Here is a 19,646-nt window from a genome sequence, read left to right as displayed (position 1 = left end):
GTATGCCCTGTTTCACCACAATTATAACACTCCCCAAAACCTCACTGGTCAACCACTCTCTAAGCAGTTCATTTTCACCCTCTTCTCGACTGCAGCCGCACCTCTTGGGACATCACAACAATGGCCTCATCAAAGGGCACAAATGCCGGTTGATGTAGCAGTGCAGCATGTCTACTCTCAAAAGCTTGATCTATGCCTTGTAAAAACTGCATCACACGCCTGCGCTCAACCCACTTCCTGGCAATCTCCGTGACTCTGCATGTGGAGGCTCTAGGGGAATCACATTGATCCAGATCTGCCCAAAGGTGTTGCAGCTCATTCACATACACCAGCACGCTGCTGTCACCTTGACGAACAACATAGATCTTGTCTTCAATTTGAGCAGCACCAGAAGCCTCACCTAGCGCAGCACCAGCAGCTCGTCCCCTTCTTCCACCTCTTTTCCTCTCCAACCTCAAGAGCCAGCCCGGGAGCAGAACAAGCAAGAACATAGTGAACAGAAGAATCCCGTGATGGACCAGCTCGCCCCCTTCTCTACTGTCGACGCCACCCGCCGCCTGCGCTGCCTTCCCACACAGTCGCGACACGAACTTGCACACAGTTTTGCTTCCTCACGAGCTGCTCGCCCAGATTCGCCGCCTCCTGACCGGATCACGCCGCCTCACCGGCCATCATCTCACGCCCCGTGTCCTGATACGTGAGAGAGATGTACCCTGGCAGCTGCTCTATCTGGTGTGAAGCAGCGCTCATGACCAGACAACGTCTGGTTCCTCTTCTAGGTCGGAGAATGGGCTTGTGCCTTATGGGCCACAGTGGAACATACATACAACAAAATTACTAGATAATAGATATGACATATGACTCTTCATGTTGACAGTAGGTTAAATCACACATTACTTGGACTCTTGGATATGTTCCCTCTCCATTGCCTTCTTCCCTTGGACGATTAATTTGATTGGTCCATTTGGTTCCAGTATCCGTTGCATCTTGTGCATGCATACTGAATTGTTGTCATGCATGAGTATTCGATGTCCAGGTGCTGATGCCAGATCGGTTACTCAATATGCAACATCCTTAGAGCATCTCCAATAGAAGATGCAAATTTGGATATGTAAAAATTTGCATCTCCAAAAAGTGCATTTTACATCTCCAAAAAAGAGGCAACTCCAACAGACGATGTAAATTGGTGATGTAGAAGTGCAACTCCAACAGATGATGCAAATGGAGATGTAAAACTAGTTGAACTTAGGGAGCTTCTTTGGCGGCGGGGTGGGGGCGGACGAATCGGGGTGGGCAGTGGTGGTGGGCATCGCGAGGTGTTCTATTTTACATCTCTGGGAGGCGGAGATGTATTTTTATTTTGCATCTATATCATCTGTTGCAGAGGCGGATTTTGGCCTGAAAGATGCAAAAGTTAGTTAATTTTTGCATCTACATCTTCTATTGGACATGCTCTTAGGTTGAACCACCTGCTGGTCGCACGCCCTTTCTCGCGGCATATTTCGCACGTTGCCCTCTCTTGGCTCCACCTGACCCGTCGGCCGCCAGACCCGGTCCAGGACGACTGCTTAAAGGACTGCTGTCGGCAAGCCAAGCAAGCCAGACCACAACTAATGAGAGGGGCTAGCATCGGCGATTCACTTGACGGCATGGATGATTTGGAAGCAACAGAACGCCTGCGTGTTCGACGGTGTGCAACCCTCTGCCACCCAGCTCATGGCGAGAATTAGAGATGAGGGACACTCTGGGTCCAGGCGCCACCGGCCTGGGACTGGTTCTCCCGACGACATGTGACGTCCACTAACTTCTTTCACTATGACTGCATTTCTCCTGCCCAGAGAACTGTACTGCTAAACTCTCTTTCTGTTCAATGAAATGAAACGCAAAGTCTTTGTGTTTTCTTGAAAATAAATAAAATAATAAATGCAATTACTGGTGAATGATAATGCATGGTCTGTAGCTGCGTTAAGCAATTTGTTCTTTCCATAGTGGTATCCCAAATGGGGAGTTTCATTGAACCTTTTGGTGGCTATTTCTGCTCTCTGTATCTCAGCAGTTGAAATTAAGCCTTCTGTGCGCACACTTTGTTGTCGTTGTTGTGCACACACCTTTTCTTCTCACTTGACAGGTTCCTTTTGTGGTGTTGCAGAATACCTTGCCCCAGAGAAGTGGTGAAGTGAGTGCTACTCTTGGTGGGATTGATTTAAACAATTCTGGCAGGCATTTATCTCATTCTATTAACACTTCTTTCTTTTATAGATGTTGTGCGGGGCAGTAATACTATATTTAAGTATATTTCTTGTGCAGTGTGGTAGTCAGAGAAGACAAAAAATTGTTGACTGTCCTTTTCCCAGATGGTCGTGATGGTCGTGCCTTCACCCTTAAGGCATGACTTCCCAACTTAATTGTTAGCTGTTGTAAGAGAAGATGAGTGGTAATAGGATAATAATACTGCATCATCATGTCCCTATCTGTATTCTGAATTATGCTTTTGCTTCACACAGGCAGAAACTTCTGAGGATTTATTTGAGTGGAAATCAGCATTGGAAGAAGCTCTAGCACAGGCTCCAAATGCAGCTCTTGTGATGGGGCACAATGGGATATTTCACAATGACACTTGTGATGCATATGAAACAACAGCTCCAAATTGTTGGTCCCATTGTGCTGCTGCATATATCTCTAGAGCTTTAGACCCTTTTTCCAGTTCAATCATACCGTGCCCAATTGTTCGCAGGGCGAGAGAAAAGGCCAGTCAAGTCACTAGTTGTTGGCAGGCCAATTCTGCTTGCGCTCGAAGATATCGATGGCAGCCCTTCTTTTCTAGAAAAAGCTCTGCGTTATCTTGAGAAACATGGTGGGCACACAAGTTATGCTAACTAATAGAACCGAATCTAGAACCTCAAAACTCTAGCTGTTGCTAATGAAGTTATCTTTATAGCATCTCATTCAACTTGTGACATATATCTTTTGTTACAGGGATAAAGGTGGAAGGAATTTTGCGCCAGGCTGCCGATGTGGAGGAGGTTGATAGGAGGCTACGCGAATATGAACAAGGTTTATGCCAATAGCTTGATCTAACTTTGAAAACTAATAGTCTACTCCAGTTACATGGTGGTATTGGTATCTCCTGTGTCTTGGTTTCCTTCTGCCGATCAAGAGTGTACAATCCAAATGTTGTGACTGTTTCTATCTCATACCAGGAAGAACCGAGTTTGCACCAGGCGAGGATGCGCATATTATTGGTGACTGTGTGAAGGTATCTCACTCATTTAGTGATTCTATAGTTATTAGAATAATTATGATGCCCCCAAAAGCATGGATTACTTTCTAGTTTTACTAACTGCAATCGTGGAAACATCTCGCCAGCATGTTCTTCGTGAGCTACCATCTTCGCCAGTGCCTGCTTCTTGTTGTACAGCTTTATTGGAAGCTTTTCGTAAGTTTTCTGTTAAGTTTATTCTAAAATGTTCATGCACTGTTTCATGGAATGTCATGCACAAAATGTTGGCATTTGAATATAACAAATTTTTCTACAGTTTGAAATAACCACCCCTGCCTTGAAGTTAAAATTCCTAGTGATAATTCATTGATATATGTGCTTAGCACCATCCCCTCTGCTGCCAGCAACATGACAATGCTGTCATTATCTATTGATTTGATTTGTTGATCTAGGAGTACACATTTGATGTTAAATAAATCTCCTTAGTATGTGAAATTTAACCATCCGTGCTTTGGAATGGAATTTCTTGTGTGGGTATCCTTTATCTTGGAACAGTGTATGCAAAGTACGTAAAATACAAGCATATGTGCCACATTCACTCCCATATGTTTATTGTTCCACATGATATAGGAACACTGTAAGGTACAATTTTACAAGGGACTGTGATACGTTCCGAACGTTCGGTATATGATGATAGATCCGAACGATTCGAGATGAAAATGCAATCGCAGCAATCACATGAAAAAGCAACCGCATTAGTGTGTACACTGAGCGAAAGCCACAGCCCAAACGAATTCTTTCTTGTCTCTAATTGGTGCATGCATGCATGCAGAAAAAATAAAGTAGCTGATGTCAGTGAAGATTCCTTCTAAACTTAAAATTCAAAATGTTTTGTAGAGTAAATCGTCGCTCCGATAAAAAAACTGCTTTCACAAAAAAGATCCGTCGCGACGAGATCGTCGAAAGTAGATCCCAAGTTGATATGTGTTAGGAAAGCTACTTATCTGTATTGAAGGCCCAAGGGGCATATATATATATATTACACATGACTTGAGGTGCAAGGAAAGTAAACATAGGCTAATAAGGACTCCTAGACTAATAAGGACTCCTAGACTAATACTAATACTTCCTAACAATATGTTCCGACGACTTTTTTTTTTGAACAAAAGTTACCACACATGAACTAAGTAAGTTATCAACTCTGTTGTGTATATGCTACCATGCTATTTACATAGAAGTTACCGGGGTATGTATTGTCGACAATTTTTTGCACGGGTCAAAAGTTAACATGATTTTTGTACTGGAGTTATCATCTTGCTATTTACACAGAAAGTTATTAGGGGTATGTTTTTAACAACTTTTTTCCCTGGGTCAAAATGTTACCGCGGTGTTTGTATGTGAGTTATGAGCCTTGTTGTGTCTATATTATCATGTTATTCACATAGATGTTAGTGGGGTATATTTTTCATGATGCTTATAAATGCCTGGGTCGAAAATTTACCATGATGTTTATAAGTAAATTATCATGTCTACAGTATCACCTACCATCGATGACGTGCCTCGGCCGTAGGGTGAGGTCGACATGCCGACATGGCATGACTCACTTTATAAACAGAACTTTGCGGGTCGTGGTAGTCCAGGGCTGTTTATGTGTGTCGGGTTGTGCATACCCGGGTCGGCCTGTTGACCACCTATAATCAGGTCTGTGGCGCGTAAAATACCATGGTATTTACGCAAAAATTATTGGGTGTATGTGGAGATATTTCATCAACCCCCCGCCTCACCCCCGTCGCCAAAGTTATCAGGACCGGTGTACATAAGTTATCGGGTCTACGATGTGTGAGTTACCATGCTATTCACACAAAAGTTAATGATAGGATATTTCATCAACTCTCCCTGCCCCGTCACCAAAGTTACCATGACCGAGGTGCATAAGTTATCAGCTCCATGATGTGTGAGTTACCATCTATTCACACAAAAGTTACCGGGGGGATATTTCATCAACCCTCCCCCCCCATACCAAAGTTATCAGGACCGATGGGCATAAGTTATCAGATCTGCGGTGTGGGAGTTACCATGTTATTCATATAAAGTTATCATGGGATATTCCATCAACCGCCCCTGCCCCCTCTCCCTCGACGCTAAAGTTACCAAGATCGTAGTATATAAGTTATCAGATCTGCGATGTGTGAGTTACCATCTATTCACACAAAAGTTACCGAGGGATATTCTTGTTAGAGTTATAATATAAGTCATGTACCCTTTTGTATTTATCCCAATATATAAGGGGTTTCCTGCATATATTCCATCACCTGTACATGTATATATATCGGCCTATGGCCTCATGGGAATACAAGTTGCTCTCGCGGCGGTATCCAGCTTCTACTCCGTCTCGGATCGATCTCTGGGAAGGCCGTCTCTTTTTTTAGCTTCTGGATTCAGACGGGAACCAGACAGACCAGAACCGATGGGATCCCGAGCGCCGATGTTCCCTCCCGTGGCTCACCAGATCGAGGCATCCCGAGCGCCAGATCGCCAGATCCCGTGGCTTCTACTGCCGCTCGCCAGATCGAGGCATCCCGAGATCGAGCGGTTTCTCCCGTCGCTCGCCAGATCAAGGCCGATCGAGGCGGTTCCCTCCCGTGCCTCGAGCGGCTCCCTCCGCGTTTCTCCCGTCGCTCGCCAGATCGAGGCCGATCGAGGCGGTTCCCTCCCGTGCCTCGAGCGGCTCCCTCCGCGTCAGCCAGATCGAGCGGCACCACCAGCCGCCGCCACCCCATCTCACTTCCGCGAATCCGGATCGATGGCGGCTCCAGATCAACACGCCGCCTTGCCTCGGATCCAGATCGATGCGGCTCCTAACGAAGCGGCTGCGGTTTCAGACGCAACTGTGTTTCGTTGACTGCGCTTCCTAAAAATAAAAAATAAAATAAAAAAATGTCTGCTTCATCCGGCTACGTTGCTGTTCCTCGTTGTCCGGTGATCTTTGATGGCACTAATTACACCGAGTTCATTGGCTTCATGCACATTCACATGCGTGGCATCCGTCTATGGGGTTTTCTTTCTGGCGAGGTCTGTTGTCCGCCATGTCCGGTTCCTCCCATGGCTCCCACTCCGCCGACCCCACCGGCTCTTCCTGCGGATGCTTCTCAGGCCGCAAAGGATGCGGCTAAGCTTGCTGATGAGGCCGCTATCCGTGCTTATGATGAGAAGGCTTTGACTTATGAGGAGGCTCTTCATACGTATCATGGAGCTCTGTCTGCTTACACCCAGTGGCTTGATGATGATGCTCGTGCTGCAGTTGTTCTCACTGCTAGCGTTCTGCCTCAGTTTGCCTCTGAGTTTCTAGGCCTTCCTACTGTGTTTGAGATGTGGACTCGCCTTCGTCAGCGCTATGAGCCCTCGGGTGATGCCTTATGCCTCTTTATGGTCCGTCAGGAGCATGCTCTTCAGTAGGGTGACTCTACTGTTGATGACTTCTACGCACAGAGTTCTGCTATCTGGCGCCAACTTGATTCTCTCCGCAGTGCTGGTTGTCGCACTTGCCCCTGTTGCCAGGCTGTCCAGGCCGATTTGGAGTTTCATTGCGTCTACGAGTTCCTGTCTCGGCTCCGTAAATGAGTTTGAGCCCCGACGTGCTCAGTTGTTTGCTCGTGGCCGTATTTCTCTCATGGAGGCGCTTTCTGAGATTCGTGCTGAGGAGACTCGCTTACGTGATGCTGGTTTGCTGGAGGTTCCCTCGGTGCTCGCTGCTCGGTCTCCTTCTACGCTACCTGCTGCACCGACACCTTTTCGCTCGAGTGCTCCGCTGCTCTTGCCCACTCCTTCTGGAGGCTCAGGTCGCCCCCGTCCACATTGTGGCTACTGCAACAATGATGGTCATATTGAGTCCCACTGCTACACGAAGAAGAAACACTTGCGCAAGGCGCGATCATCATTTACAGAGACTTCGTCATCTACCTCGATAGCTTGAGCCATCGCTTTGACTGAGCAGGATATTCTGAGACTTAAGCGTCTGCTCGCTGCTTCAGGTTCTTCCTCGACGGGTACTGCTTGTTCTGTGACTGAGGCTTCCCGCGCTGAGCAACCACCTTCCACACAGTCAGGTACATCCCCATGGGTTCTGGACTCTGGAGCTTCTTTTCATATGACTTATAATTCTTCCACTCTGTCCTCTCTTCGATCGCTTGATTCTCCTGTTCATGTCCTCACCGCTGATGGTACTCCCCTTCCTGTCGTTAGTAGAGGCACTCTTACCACTCCTTATTCTGTTCCTGATGTTGCTCATGTTCCTCGACTTACCATGAATCTGTTTTCCGCTGGTCAACTTGCTGATTCTGGTTGTCGTGTCATCCTTGACCTTGACTCTTGTTCTGTCCAGGACCGTCGCACGCACACTCTGGTTGGGGCTGGTCCTCGCCGCCGTGATTCTAAGGGTCTTTGGGAGTTAGACTGGCTTCATGTTTCTTCCGCTGCCCACTCTATTGCCAGTTCTTCTACTTTGGTCGCCTCGGCTACTGGTTCCTTCCAGCAGTGGCATCATCGACTTGGTCATCTGTGTGGTTCTCGTTTGTCGTTGTTAGTTCGTCGAGGTCTTCTGGGGTCTGTCTCAGGAGATGCCTCTTTAGAGTGTCAGGGTTGTTGTCTTGGCAAGCAGATTCAGTTACCATATCCACATAGTGAGTCAGTGTCTAAGCGTCCTTTTGATTTAGTTCATTCCGATGTATGGGGTCGGGCTCCCTTCGCTTCGAAAGGGGGTCTTAAATACTATATTATTTTCATAGATGACTTCTCTCGTTACACATGGCTTTATTTCATGACTTCTCGTAGTGAGGTGTTGTCCATTTATAAGCGTTTTGCTGCCATGGTTCATACTCAGTTCTCTTCTCCCATTCGTGTGTTCCGTGCTGACTCCGCTGGCGAGTATATCTCTAAGATGTTGCATGGTGTTCTTGCTGAGCAAGGGACTCTCTCTCAATTCTCTTGTCCTGGTGCTCACGCCCAGAATGGTGTGGCTGAGCGCAAGCATCGTCATCTTCTTGAGACGGCTCGTGCATTGATGATTGCTGCCTCTCTCCCGCCTCATTTTTGGGCTGAGGCCGTCTCCACCTCCACCTATGTCATCAATTTCCGGCCTTCCGCTGCTCTACAGGGTGGTGTTCCTTTCGAGCGTCTTTTTGATCGTTCTCCCGATTATTCGATGCTTTGCTTGTTTGGTTGTGTTTGCTATGTTCTTGCCGCTCGCGAACGCACCAAACTGACCGCTCAGTCTGTTGAGTGTGTCTTCTTAGGCTATAGTGATGAGCATAAGGGCTATCGTTGTTGGGATCCTATCGGTCGTCGGATGCGTATCTCTCGGGATGTGACTTGTGATGAGTCTCGTCCCTTCTACCCACACCCATCTTCCTCGACTTTTTCAATGGAGGATATCTCTTTCCTCACTTTTCCTGACACACCTATCACACCCGTCGAGCCTTTGCCTATTCGTTCCGCTCCCTCTGCTTCTCCACCTCCAGTCGATTTGTCGCCACCATCTTCTACGGTCTCCTCGTCTAGCATGTCACCGGATTCTACACCTTCATCTCCGGTGACTTCTTCGTCGCCACTCCCCGATTTTATCTTGGCGATTCCTCCTTCCATTGTTCCATCTTTTCCTTAGTGTTACACTCGTCGTTCACGTTCTGTGGATGCCTCTGTGGATGTGTCGTCATCCTCATGTCAGCCTACTTATGGCTTGCGTTCTCGTCCTCGTCCGCCTGTTGATCGCTTTGGATTTTCCACCGCTGGTGCTGCTGTTCTTGAGCCGACTACTTATCATCAGGCTGTTGTTCATCCTGAATGGCAGTTTGTGATGGCAGAGGAGATTGCTGCTCTTGAACGCACTGGTACGTGGGATCTTGTTTCCCTTCCTCCCGGAGTTCGTCCCATCACTTGTAAGTAGGTCTACAAGGTTAAGACTCGCTCCGATGGTTCTCTTGAGCGTCACAAAGCTCGTCTTGTGGCTCGTGGTTTTCAGCAGGAGCATGGTCGTGATTATGACGAGACTTTTGCTCCCGTGGCTCATTTGACCATTGTTCGTACACTTCTTGCCGTGGCCTCTACACACCACTGGTCTATCTCTCAGCTTGATGTTAAGAATGCTTTTCTTAATGGTGAGCTGCGTGAGGAGGTGTACATGCAGCCACCACCTGGGTATTCTGTTCCTGATGGCATGGTATGTCGTCTTCGTCGCTCTCTCTATGGCCTTAAGCAAGCCCACGCGCCTGGTTTGAGCATTTTGCCTCTGTGGTGACTGCCGCTGGTTTTTCACCCACTGTTCATGATCCAGCATTGTTTATTCACCTTTCTCCTCGTGGTCGGACTCTTCTTCTTCTCTATGTTGATGACATGGTCATCACTGGGGATGACCCCGAGCCTTTGTCAAGGCCCGCCTTAGTGAGCAGTTCCTTATGTCTTATCTTGGACCTCTTCGCTACTTTCTTGGGATTGAAGTCTCTTCTACCTCTGATGGCTTTCTTTATATCCCAGGAAAAGTATATCCAGGATCTTCTTGCTCGTGCTGCTCTTACTGATGAACGCATTGTTGAGACTCCTATGGAGCTCAATGTTCACCTCTCTGCTACTAATGGTGATCCTCTGCCTGACCCGACGCGTTATCGTCATCTTGTTGGCAGTTTTGTTTATCTAGCTGTCACTCGTCCGGATATCTCTTATCCGGTTCATATTCTGAGTCAGTTCGTCTCTGCTCCCACATCGGTTCATTATAGTCATCTCCTCCGTGTTCTTCGATATCTTCGGGGCACGATCTCTCACCGTCTATTCTTTCCTCGCTCCAGTTCTTTACAGCTTCAGGCCTATTCGGATGCTACATGAGCTAGTGATCCTTCCGATCGCCGTTCACTTTCTGCTTACTGTGTTTTTCTTGGTGGTTCTCTCATTGCCTGGAAGACGAAGAAACAGGTGCAGTTTCCCGTTCGAGTCAGAGGCTGAGTTGCGAGCGATGGCTCTTTTGACGGCAGAGGTGACTTGGTTACGGTGGTTACTTCAGGATTTTGGTGTTTCTGTCACTACACCGACTCTGCTCTTATCTGACAGTACATGTGCTATTAGCATTGCGCGCGATCCTGTGAAGCATGAGCTCACCAAGCATATTGGTGTTGATGCTTTCTATGTGCACGTTGCTGTGCAGGATCAGGTTGTTGCTCTTCAGTATGTGCCTTCCGAGTTACAGTTGGCGGATTTCCCGACGAAGGCCCAGACTAGAGCACAAGATGGCTTTTATCTCTCCAAACTCAGTGTTGTTCATCCACCATGAGTTTGAGGGGGGGTGTTAGAGTTATAATATAAGTCATGTACCCTTTTGTATTTATCCCAATATATAAGGGGTTTCCTGCATATAGTCCATCACCTGTACATGTATATATACCGGCCTATGGCCTCATGGGAATACAAGTTGCTTATTCCTAACAATTCTCACCCCCCGCCACGCTCGCGAAAATTACCCAGGGTGTACGATGTGTGAGTTACCATGCTATTAACATTAAAGTTACCATGGGTATATTTCATAACCCCCTGCCCCGCGCGCGAAAATTACCGAGGGGTGTACATAAGTTATCATGTCTTGGGGACGTAAAAAGTCATGTTATCTGCACATAAGTTATCATGGTGTGTTTCAACAACTCCCCCATCTCCACCCCGTTGCCAAAGTTATTAGGACTAGGGTACATAGGTTATCTGGTTTGTAGTGTGTGAGTTACCATGCTATTCACGCAAAAGTTACCGGGTGGTATATTTCATCACCAGCCCCCACCCTCCGCGCGTTGCCAAAAGTTACCATGACCGGGGTATATAAGTTATCAGGCTACGAAGTGTAAGTTACCGTGCTACTAACATTAAAGTTACCGTGTGTATATTTCACCACCCCCTCATCAAAGTTATCAGGACCGAAGCACATAAGTTATTAGGTCTGCGATGTGTGAGTTACCACCCCTGTCCCCTCCCGTGACAAAGATACCAGGACCGGTGCCTAAATTGTCATGCTATTCACAAGGAAGTTATTGTTGGTATGTTTTCAACAACTTTTTTGCACGGACCCAAGTTATCGTGGTGTTTGAACCCAGGTTATCATGTCCAGGAGCCTATATTATCATGCTATTTACACAAAAATGTTATCGGTGGTATGTTTTTAACAATTTTTTTCTTTGGATCAAAGTTATCATGTTGTTTGTACCAAAGTTATCAGGTCTGCGATGTGTATATTATCATGCCATTTAAAAATAAGTCTCGAGGGTTGTTTTCCAACAACTTATTTCCCGTGTTAAAATTACCCCTTGGTGTTTGTATGCAAGTTATCAGTTCTGTGGTGCCTAAATTATCATGCTATTTACATAGAAGTTACCGGGGTGGTTTGGATTTTAGCATTTTCCTAAATATAATAGGACATCTACTTGACACAAACATCATCTACTGTCCCTCCGATTTATCTTTTGGAACTGAATTTAACTCTTAATTTACCCGAGTTGCAGTTCACACAGATAAAATGGAACAAATGGAACTCTGAATTTTCTGAAAACTAATAGTAGACCTTGGCCTCATACACTTTCTTCAGAAAAAAGAAGGCTAAAAAACTGAATTTTCTGACTGAAACGATGCATTTGTACTGGAGCATGTTCTAGCTGCTGCTACTGCCGCTCCCGCTGCTCAATTGGTACTGTAATTGAAAACTGAATTGGTACTCTAATTGAAAACCGGATAGCTGCTACTGCTGTTGCTAACTTGCAAAGTGCAGTTTCTTCAGAGGCCAAATCCGTAATTTCTTCAGGGGCCGAAAGTGCAGTCGCTCCCTCGAACGCATGCTACTGCAATTTCTTCAGAGGTCAAAACTGCCGCTGCTGCAGCCGTTCCCTCGGACGCGTGAGGCGAGAAGCGACACAACGGCTCCCTCTGCCACCCGAGTGGGAGGCACCGGCGGCGATGATGGGCGGCGGATCCTGGATCCAACCCGAGGTCGGCGCACATGCGGCGATGGTGGGCGGCAGATCCGGCCCGAGGTCGATGCAGCCGAGCCGGTGGTGGTGGGCGCCTGTGCTTCTCCCTTTCCCGTTTCTCTTGCTCTCGCAGCCGGAGCTGGCTCAGCTCGGCCATGGCAGCCATGGCGTGGACAGAGCAGAATCTCACGTGAATGAAGATGAAATCGAGCCTGGGAAGGAGGTTGTGAGGCTCGACTGGGGGCTGTCGGGATCGGAGGGAGGCGATGGGAGGCGTCCAGGTCGCTCGCCGGAGTGCTTTCTTTTTCTTGTGCGTGATAGTCAAAGGAATTATCGAGCGGCTGCACGCGTTGTAGGTGGGGATGGAAGGGCCATCGGGTCGTTCGGATCTGAAACAAAGATCCGAACGTTCGGAAATTACAAAAATCGTTTTACAAGTATTACATGATACAAAACTAAATCCTTTGTGTGCACCCATTCATACAGTAGCACATGCTTACCTCCAATTTTGGTTCTGTCCTTTACATTTGATAATGTCTGTGAATGAAGAGGAAGCAGGGAGAGTTCCCATGTGAATGTGCAGTTGTTGTGGCCAGGCCTAGTTACGGCTCTGAGGATTGACAGTAGGGCTCTATACTCTCGCCTTCATCTATCCACTGGTAGGTTTTTTTGTTGCCGTCGTGGAGGGGCTCTGGAGCCTACTGGAGAAGTGAGGGAGAGACCAGAAAACCTTGTTTATTTATTGCTTCACTGAAAGTGATAATATGTCACGCCTTACATATAGAGCTCTAAGATTTGATAGAGAGTTTTGTATGCGGCGCACTTGTATTCCTTTATATCGGGAGAATTATACAAGTACAACAGCTCACAGATCAGCTAGAATCCCTAACTAGCCAAGAGAAAGCGGGAAAAGTGAGGGAGTGGGTTAGTTAATACCGGAGAATCGGTCACCTATACACGCACTACCGAAAAGGCTACCATGGCAGTGTATATCGCCTAAGGGCATCTCCAACAGATGATGCAGAAGTTGGTGCCCAAAAATGATTTTAGGGCAGGAGAGAAAGTTTTTGGGCACCAATTTTTTTCCTGCTGTAATAGATGATAAAAAAATGGTGCCCAAAAAATTGAGAATCAGCGCGGAGGCGGGGTGAGGCGGTGTTGAAAGTTCACACTGGCGGTAGGGTTCCCGCCACAGCCGTAAAATTTTCCGGGCAGCCGCTAGCGGTGCTGCAAATATGCATCACTTGGAGCTGCCCATTTTTTTTTTCATCACCAAATAGAGACACATCATCTGTTGGAGCTGGTTTTTTGGCCCCAAATGCTCCAAACGTCAGTTTTTTTGGCACCAATGCTGTTTTACATCGTCTGCTGGAGATGCTCTAAAAGTGCTGCCCATGGCAGTGGTCCACACTGTTAAGCTTCATGCACTAGCCAACGCAACCAAAAGTCCTAACTGATTGAAAGGGCTAGGCAATCCACATATACACTTCAACACACACGAACACGTGTTTCAACAAGAGCCAGCCCCGAACAGCTTGATTTAATATTTCCTACTATTAAAAGGATAACACCACATATATATGATCCTGTCTCTTAGATAAGGAAATATATAACGAAATATGACAAAACAATCAATTTTGTAACAATGCCATCTAATCTAATGATGGTTGCTTTGAGTGGTGCTACATTACTATGGGTACCTACTGACAGGAGCAGCAAACCATAGCATAGACATTATTATTTTGCTCCAAGATAGCGTAGGCTTCTATCTGGGAGAGGCGTTTGTGCTCTCGGGCTCATTTGCACCTGCGCTCATGAAAAAAAAAACTAGAAAAATAAAAAAAAATCATTTTTTTTTGTGTGGTAGATAATTTGATGCGCGAGGAACGCACCAAATTTCAATTTATTTGGACATTTGAGCAGCTCTCAGCAAAAAAGACAAATCGGGTCTGTAAAAAAGGTTTACTGTTCACGAACTGTTCTGACCCGATTTGTCTTCTTTGCCGAGAGCTGCTGAGATGTCCAAGTAAGTTAAAATTTGGAGCGGACCTCACGCACGAAAATATCTACCACACATATTTTTTTTGTATTTTTTTGAATTTTTCTAGTATTTTTTTTTCGTCAGTGGGAGCAGATGAGCCTGGGAGCAGACTTGGATTTTCGGTGCCTACCATCTTCCCTAGCACGGCTTCAGTCTGTCTATAGTAGCATCATGTTGGTCTGTCTATAGTACCATCATTTTGTCAGGTGTGTGATTTGATTATCTATATATACCCAGTTTAAACAATTACTTGATTACTTTACCCCTTCTACCATTGAAAATTATTATCTTACCATGGTTTGCATAACTCAAAACAATTTGCTGTGTTCATTGGTTAATTATCTATATATTCGGTTTTACTTTCCTAGGCTTGGAGACTAAGGAAGCTCGGATAAATGCTATGCGTTCAGCCATATCTGAGACGTTTCCCGAGCCTAACCGGTGTTTGTTACAGAGGTTAGACTCACGTTCTCCTCATAGCTTTTATTGGTCTGCCAGTTTGTGGCAAATGCAATGAATAATTTATTATTTATTATGTGTGAAACCATGCTTGCTGCCGATCAATGTGAGCATGTTGTCATTAACTTGCATATGATACTTGAACATTAATTTTTTTCTTTGAGAAAACGCAAAGGGCCTTTGCGTTTCATTTCATTGAAAAGAGAGAGTTTAAAGTTACAGTACTCCTAGGAGGTGATTTAGTCATTTACAATCATCAAGCAGACACTAGTGCACGTCCCAGGTGTCTGAGAGCACAAAAAGTCCGTCGGCGCCAGCTCCGGCCCTCATCTTTTTGATCCTGCCAATGATTGTGTGAACGGATGGGCACGCACGGTCGAAAATGGAGTCGTTCCTGTGTTTCCAGGTCATCCAGGATGTGAGGAGCGTTGTGGATGCCAGCCCATTGCGCATCAGCTCTGGTGTGCCTTGCCTAACGCCGTGCTACCAGTCGAGCAGAGAGTGATCATTGTCCAGCGGCCTGCAGGTCATGCGCATCCAAGAGAGGATCCTCTCTTGTGCCAGACCTGATGCGAGAAGGGGCAGGCGAGCAGGGGATGGTGCATGGTCTCCGGAGCCTGGTCACAGAAGGGGCAGACCGCGTGGTGCTGTAGCCCATGTTGAGCGAGACGATCCGCCATCCAATAGCGATCTAATGTGCACTATTTTAACTTGCCCTCTAACTGTAGTTTTTTTCCTTCTAATGTTGGTTCACCATTTCAGTTTGGACTAGCAATATCTCAGTGGTTTTCTTCTGTGTGTTGTTTGACATTTGATTAGTTAGACTAATACTTACCATGGCGAAAGAGAACTTTACTCATGGAGATTCTTGTTTGCAGAATCTTGAAAATGATGTATAATGTTGCTTCTCATACCATGGAGAATCGGATGACCGCATCAGCAGTTGCTGCCTGTATGGCCCCTCTCTTGTTGCGTCCGCTTTTGGCTGGGGAATGTGAGATGGATGAAGTATTTGATATGGATGGTGATGATTCTGCCCAGCTTCTCGCTGCTGCAAATGCTGCAAACAGCGCTCAAGGCATTGTCACAACTCTCTTGGAGGAATTTGAGATTATATTTGATGTAAGATTCTCTGATACTTCAAATTTTTTGTCCTACAAATCTTTGGTGGCTTCATTTCCCTCCTGATAGTTGTTCTAGCCTCTAGGCATTGGTTCTTTTTTGCATATAATCTGTTGATTATATTGAGAAGTTACTGCCCATGAGTTATTTCTGGGTGCACTGTGGCCATAACTATATGTGAGGCATCCAGTGGAACACTTTGCCTCTTTCTGTCTCCTGGACGTTCTGTTTCATTTGCACACATAGAAATAACTCAGATGTTCAGCCAATTGGATGGTTTTTTTTGCAGGATAACCGTCTTGTCAGATCTTGCCCATCACCTGGGTCTCAGATTGAAGACAATGGCAGTGAAGCATCATCTGATGATGTAAATATAGACACAAAAGACAATGGATTTCATAATGCAGAAAATGATGTAGATCAAGAAATGGACGATGACAATGGTGCAGAACGTATCCTTAGTGGAAAATTGAGTGAGAGCAGTGGATACGTTGGGAGCGACCTATATGATTACAAGGTTTTGTTATGCTCCCTACTTTATGAGCGTATAATCTGCGAAAATGCCTTTTGGAGCTCGGGCTCCATGGCACCCTTTCTTTTTGAAAAATTCAGAATTCAAATTTTCTCTCTCAAAAAAATCTGAAAAAAATATGCAAGTACACAAGGATGAAATGTATGTGTGCAAAATTCAGGATGAAATACCTTAAGATGCGATCTGTGAATAAAAAACAAATTCATGGACTTTTGGGATGAATAGTATCATGTGTTAAAATGCCACAAATTTGTCTTTTTTGTACAGATCTCGTTTCAACGTATTTTGTTCTAAAAATTTACACACATGTGTGTTATGCTTCCATGTATCCATATTTATTTTCAGATTTTTTTGAAATGTAAAAATACGAATTTTGATGAATTTTGGGGTTGTAAAAAATAAGGCTCCATGGAGCCTGATCTTATTTCTAGTGTTATATTGTGATTATTATTGCTAGACACGCATGCACATATATATATATATATATGCATGCGTGATTTGATTTTAGGATTAGTGTTGTAACCGCAGTGATGTCGTTGCTTTGATTCTTATTATGCTGCTTCTGATTGAACAACAGGTTCATTCTGATGATTCAGATGCTGATTGCTCTGTTGATGATAAAGGATTGGAAGAAAAGACAGATTTAGGCAAAGTTCCAAAAAATCATTCATCTGAAAATGGTTCAAAAACTATGGAAATGCCTCTGAGTGAAAAGAATCCTTCCAACCCAACGTTCGGTCATGAAACTCCATTGTCTATGGGAGAGATCCTTTCTTCTTTGGATGGTGGAATTACTTTACCTGGTAACAGTTCGGAATGTTCTGGAGACAAACACTCGAACAAAACTAATGGATCTCACTCACATGTGAAGCGCAGTAACTTTTGGGGGCGTAATAATGTAAGCAATGAATCTATTTATATTTTCTTCCTTTCACGGGGCGCCCCGAGTAGGAATAATGCACTGTTGTGCCAACTTCTCTGGCATGTTGAATTATAGTTCTCTTCGTACCATCATTCAGCATTCTGATTTTTATGCATCATTTATGCAGGCAAGAAAGAGTCAGCATTCAGAATCAGTTGACTCATCTGGTGAAGAAGAGTATGCTCTTTTACACTAAACATCAATCTTATGTTTTTACAACACTGCTTTACTTGGTGGTCAGAGTGTCTGTAGAACACTGTGTGGTCACCGTTACACTGACCATACCCCATACCATGAACAACACGCCTGAATCTATCAAACCATGCCCTCGGTGATTGCTTCAGTCCATACAAGGATTTCTTCAGTTTGCATACCTTTCCCGTGGTCTCTGATGTACCAAAACGTGGTGGTATCTCCATGTACACTTCCTGCAACTCACCATGCAAGAAGGCGTTCTTAACATCTAGTTGATGCAACTTCCATCCAAAGTTTGCAGCACAGGAAACCAATATCCTTACTGTGTTCATCTTTGCCACAAGAGCAAACGTCTCGTCATAGTCAATTCCATAAGTTTGACTATATTCTCCGGCGACCAATCTGGCCTTATTATACCGTTCCACCTCCCCCCCGGGATTTTGCTTCACTGTATGGATCCACTTACAACTCTCTGCCGGTAATGTGCTTAGCATCCACGTCTTGTTTTTCCTCAATGCTTTCAACTCTTCTATCATCGCTTCATGCCACTTCGGATCTTGCTTTGCAGCCTTCCAATCCATTGGGATTGACACAGTTTGAAGAGAGGCGACAAACCCTCTATAGGAAGGAGACAAAGCCTCATAAGACACAAAATTTCCAATGTCATGATCATCAAAAACATCTGGTGGTAAAGCCTTCTGTGTCGCTTCACGTGCCCCCTTCCGCAACGAAATAGGAAGTTCCACTGTGTCAGCTGAGCTTGCATCACTGCCCTGCTGCTCCTCCTACACTAACTGCTCCCCCTGCACTTGTGGTTGCCGCCGTGAATATACCAGGGTGTGCTAGATGAGCTATGCACTTGTGGCACTTGTGGCTGTCGTTGAGAGTACACTAAGGGAATCTCTTGCCACCGATCTTGAACAGGGAGCTGGAAATTACCAATCTGAATGGAACCCACTGTTGGCTGAACCTGGACCTGCACATCACCATCATGAGAGTACCAACCGGAATTGTACCCACAATTGGCTAGACTTGAACATGTACATCCCCGTGAGTGTTAGTGTCCACAGAATCATCCCGAGAATGAGATACAACCTTCTCCCCCTCTCGACCATCCTGCATAGAGTGTAAGTGGTCAAGCTCTGCAAACAACAAACTTAGGTCTGTCGGCCCACCATAGAATGGCTCAGACTCCCTGAAAGTGACATCCATACTTATAAATCGATGTTTCTTAGAGGGACAACAACATTTGTACCCCTGCTGACTCAAAGCATATCCCAGAAAAACACACTTCACTGCTCGCGGATCTAGCTTCCCGATAGAAGGTCGGTGGTCATGAACAAAGCAGGTACTGCCAAACAACTTTGGGGGAACAACAAACTTGTTTTCTCCAAAAAATAATTCACACGACGATTTCATGCCGAGTATCCTTGAAGGTGTCCGGTTGATCAACAAGTGGTACCACCGCTTGAGGGAAGCGGTACTACCGCTTGGTGGGGAGCGGTACTACCGCCAGCCCCAACGGTATTACCGCTAGGCCTGGAGTGGTACTACTGCTTGGTAGGCATATAGCCACGGTAGAAAAATACTACTACCGGGTCTACCATTGCTGGAAAAGTACTCGCAAAAAGTTTGACGAAGTACAACCGCTCAGAGAGAGCCGTACTACCGTCCCGAAGCGGTGCTACCGCTCATCCGGAGCGGTACTACCGCTGGATCTTTTTGTAGAGACAGGGAGAGATCATGCGGGAGTTCCATTGCTGCAAAGAAAGGTGATGGAAAGAGAAAGTGTGCGTGTGTGTGTTGATTCCACCCAAACCTTTCCGACGCGGACCCACTCTTAATAGTATGGCTTTCCTACGACTCAAAACCACCAAAGAGAACCGTAGAATCCACCGTGCTTCAAAACCACCGAGGGACGACGAATCGTCTTGTGCCTTGCCATGTGTTATCTGAAATGCTCAATGCACATGATTAGCCCGCAGAGGTACTGTCATCAATCACCAAAATCACTTAGGACGAGATATGCCCTAACAATCTCCCCTTTTTGGTGAATTGATGACAACACCGGATTTGCACAAAAGAGAATATAATGAAGACATATGCAAACCCAAAGTCTATGAACTAGAGACTGGCTCCCCCTGGATGTGTGCATGTTTAAAGTAGTG

At 45.7% G+C, this 19,646-nt stretch overlaps 1 protein-coding gene across 3 annotated transcripts in view; it reads left to right on the top strand.

Moving 5' to 3' along the window:
- LOC123448582 (rho GTPase-activating protein 7-like) overlaps positions 1-19,646 on the top strand; it is a 49,579-nt gene that overhangs the window by 11,934 nt on the left and 17,999 nt on the right. For 2 of the 3 annotated variants that reach the window (XM_045125529.1, XM_045125531.1), the window contains exons 4-15: positions 2,150-2,220; positions 2,308-2,386; positions 2,505-2,649; positions 2,735-2,854; positions 2,977-3,054; positions 3,201-3,256; positions 3,367-3,436; positions 14,617-14,704; positions 15,586-15,829; positions 16,095-16,346; positions 16,939-17,259; positions 17,411-17,460. In XM_045125529.1, the coding sequence (XP_044981464.1) occupies positions 2,150-2,220; positions 2,308-2,386; positions 2,505-2,649; positions 2,735-2,854; positions 2,977-3,054; positions 3,201-3,256; positions 3,367-3,436; positions 14,617-14,704; positions 15,586-15,829; positions 16,095-16,346; positions 16,939-17,259; positions 17,411-17,460 (1,574 nt within the window). The remainder of the gene's footprint in view (positions 1-2,149; positions 2,221-2,307; positions 2,387-2,504; positions 2,650-2,734; positions 2,855-2,976; positions 3,055-3,200; positions 3,257-3,366; positions 3,437-14,616; positions 14,705-15,585; positions 15,830-16,094; positions 16,347-16,938; positions 17,260-17,410; positions 17,461-19,646) is intronic. The other variant, XM_045125530.1, reaches the window with a different exon arrangement.

This window comes from Hordeum vulgare, chromosome 4H (assembly GCF_904849725.1).
Source record: "Hordeum vulgare subsp. vulgare chromosome 4H, MorexV3_pseudomolecules_assembly, whole genome shotgun sequence".
Classification (NCBI taxonomy): Eukaryota; Viridiplantae; Streptophyta; class Magnoliopsida; order Poales; family Poaceae; genus Hordeum; species Hordeum vulgare.
Note: the sequence above shows the minus strand (reverse complement) of the source record. Positions and strands in the feature narration are given on the sequence as shown.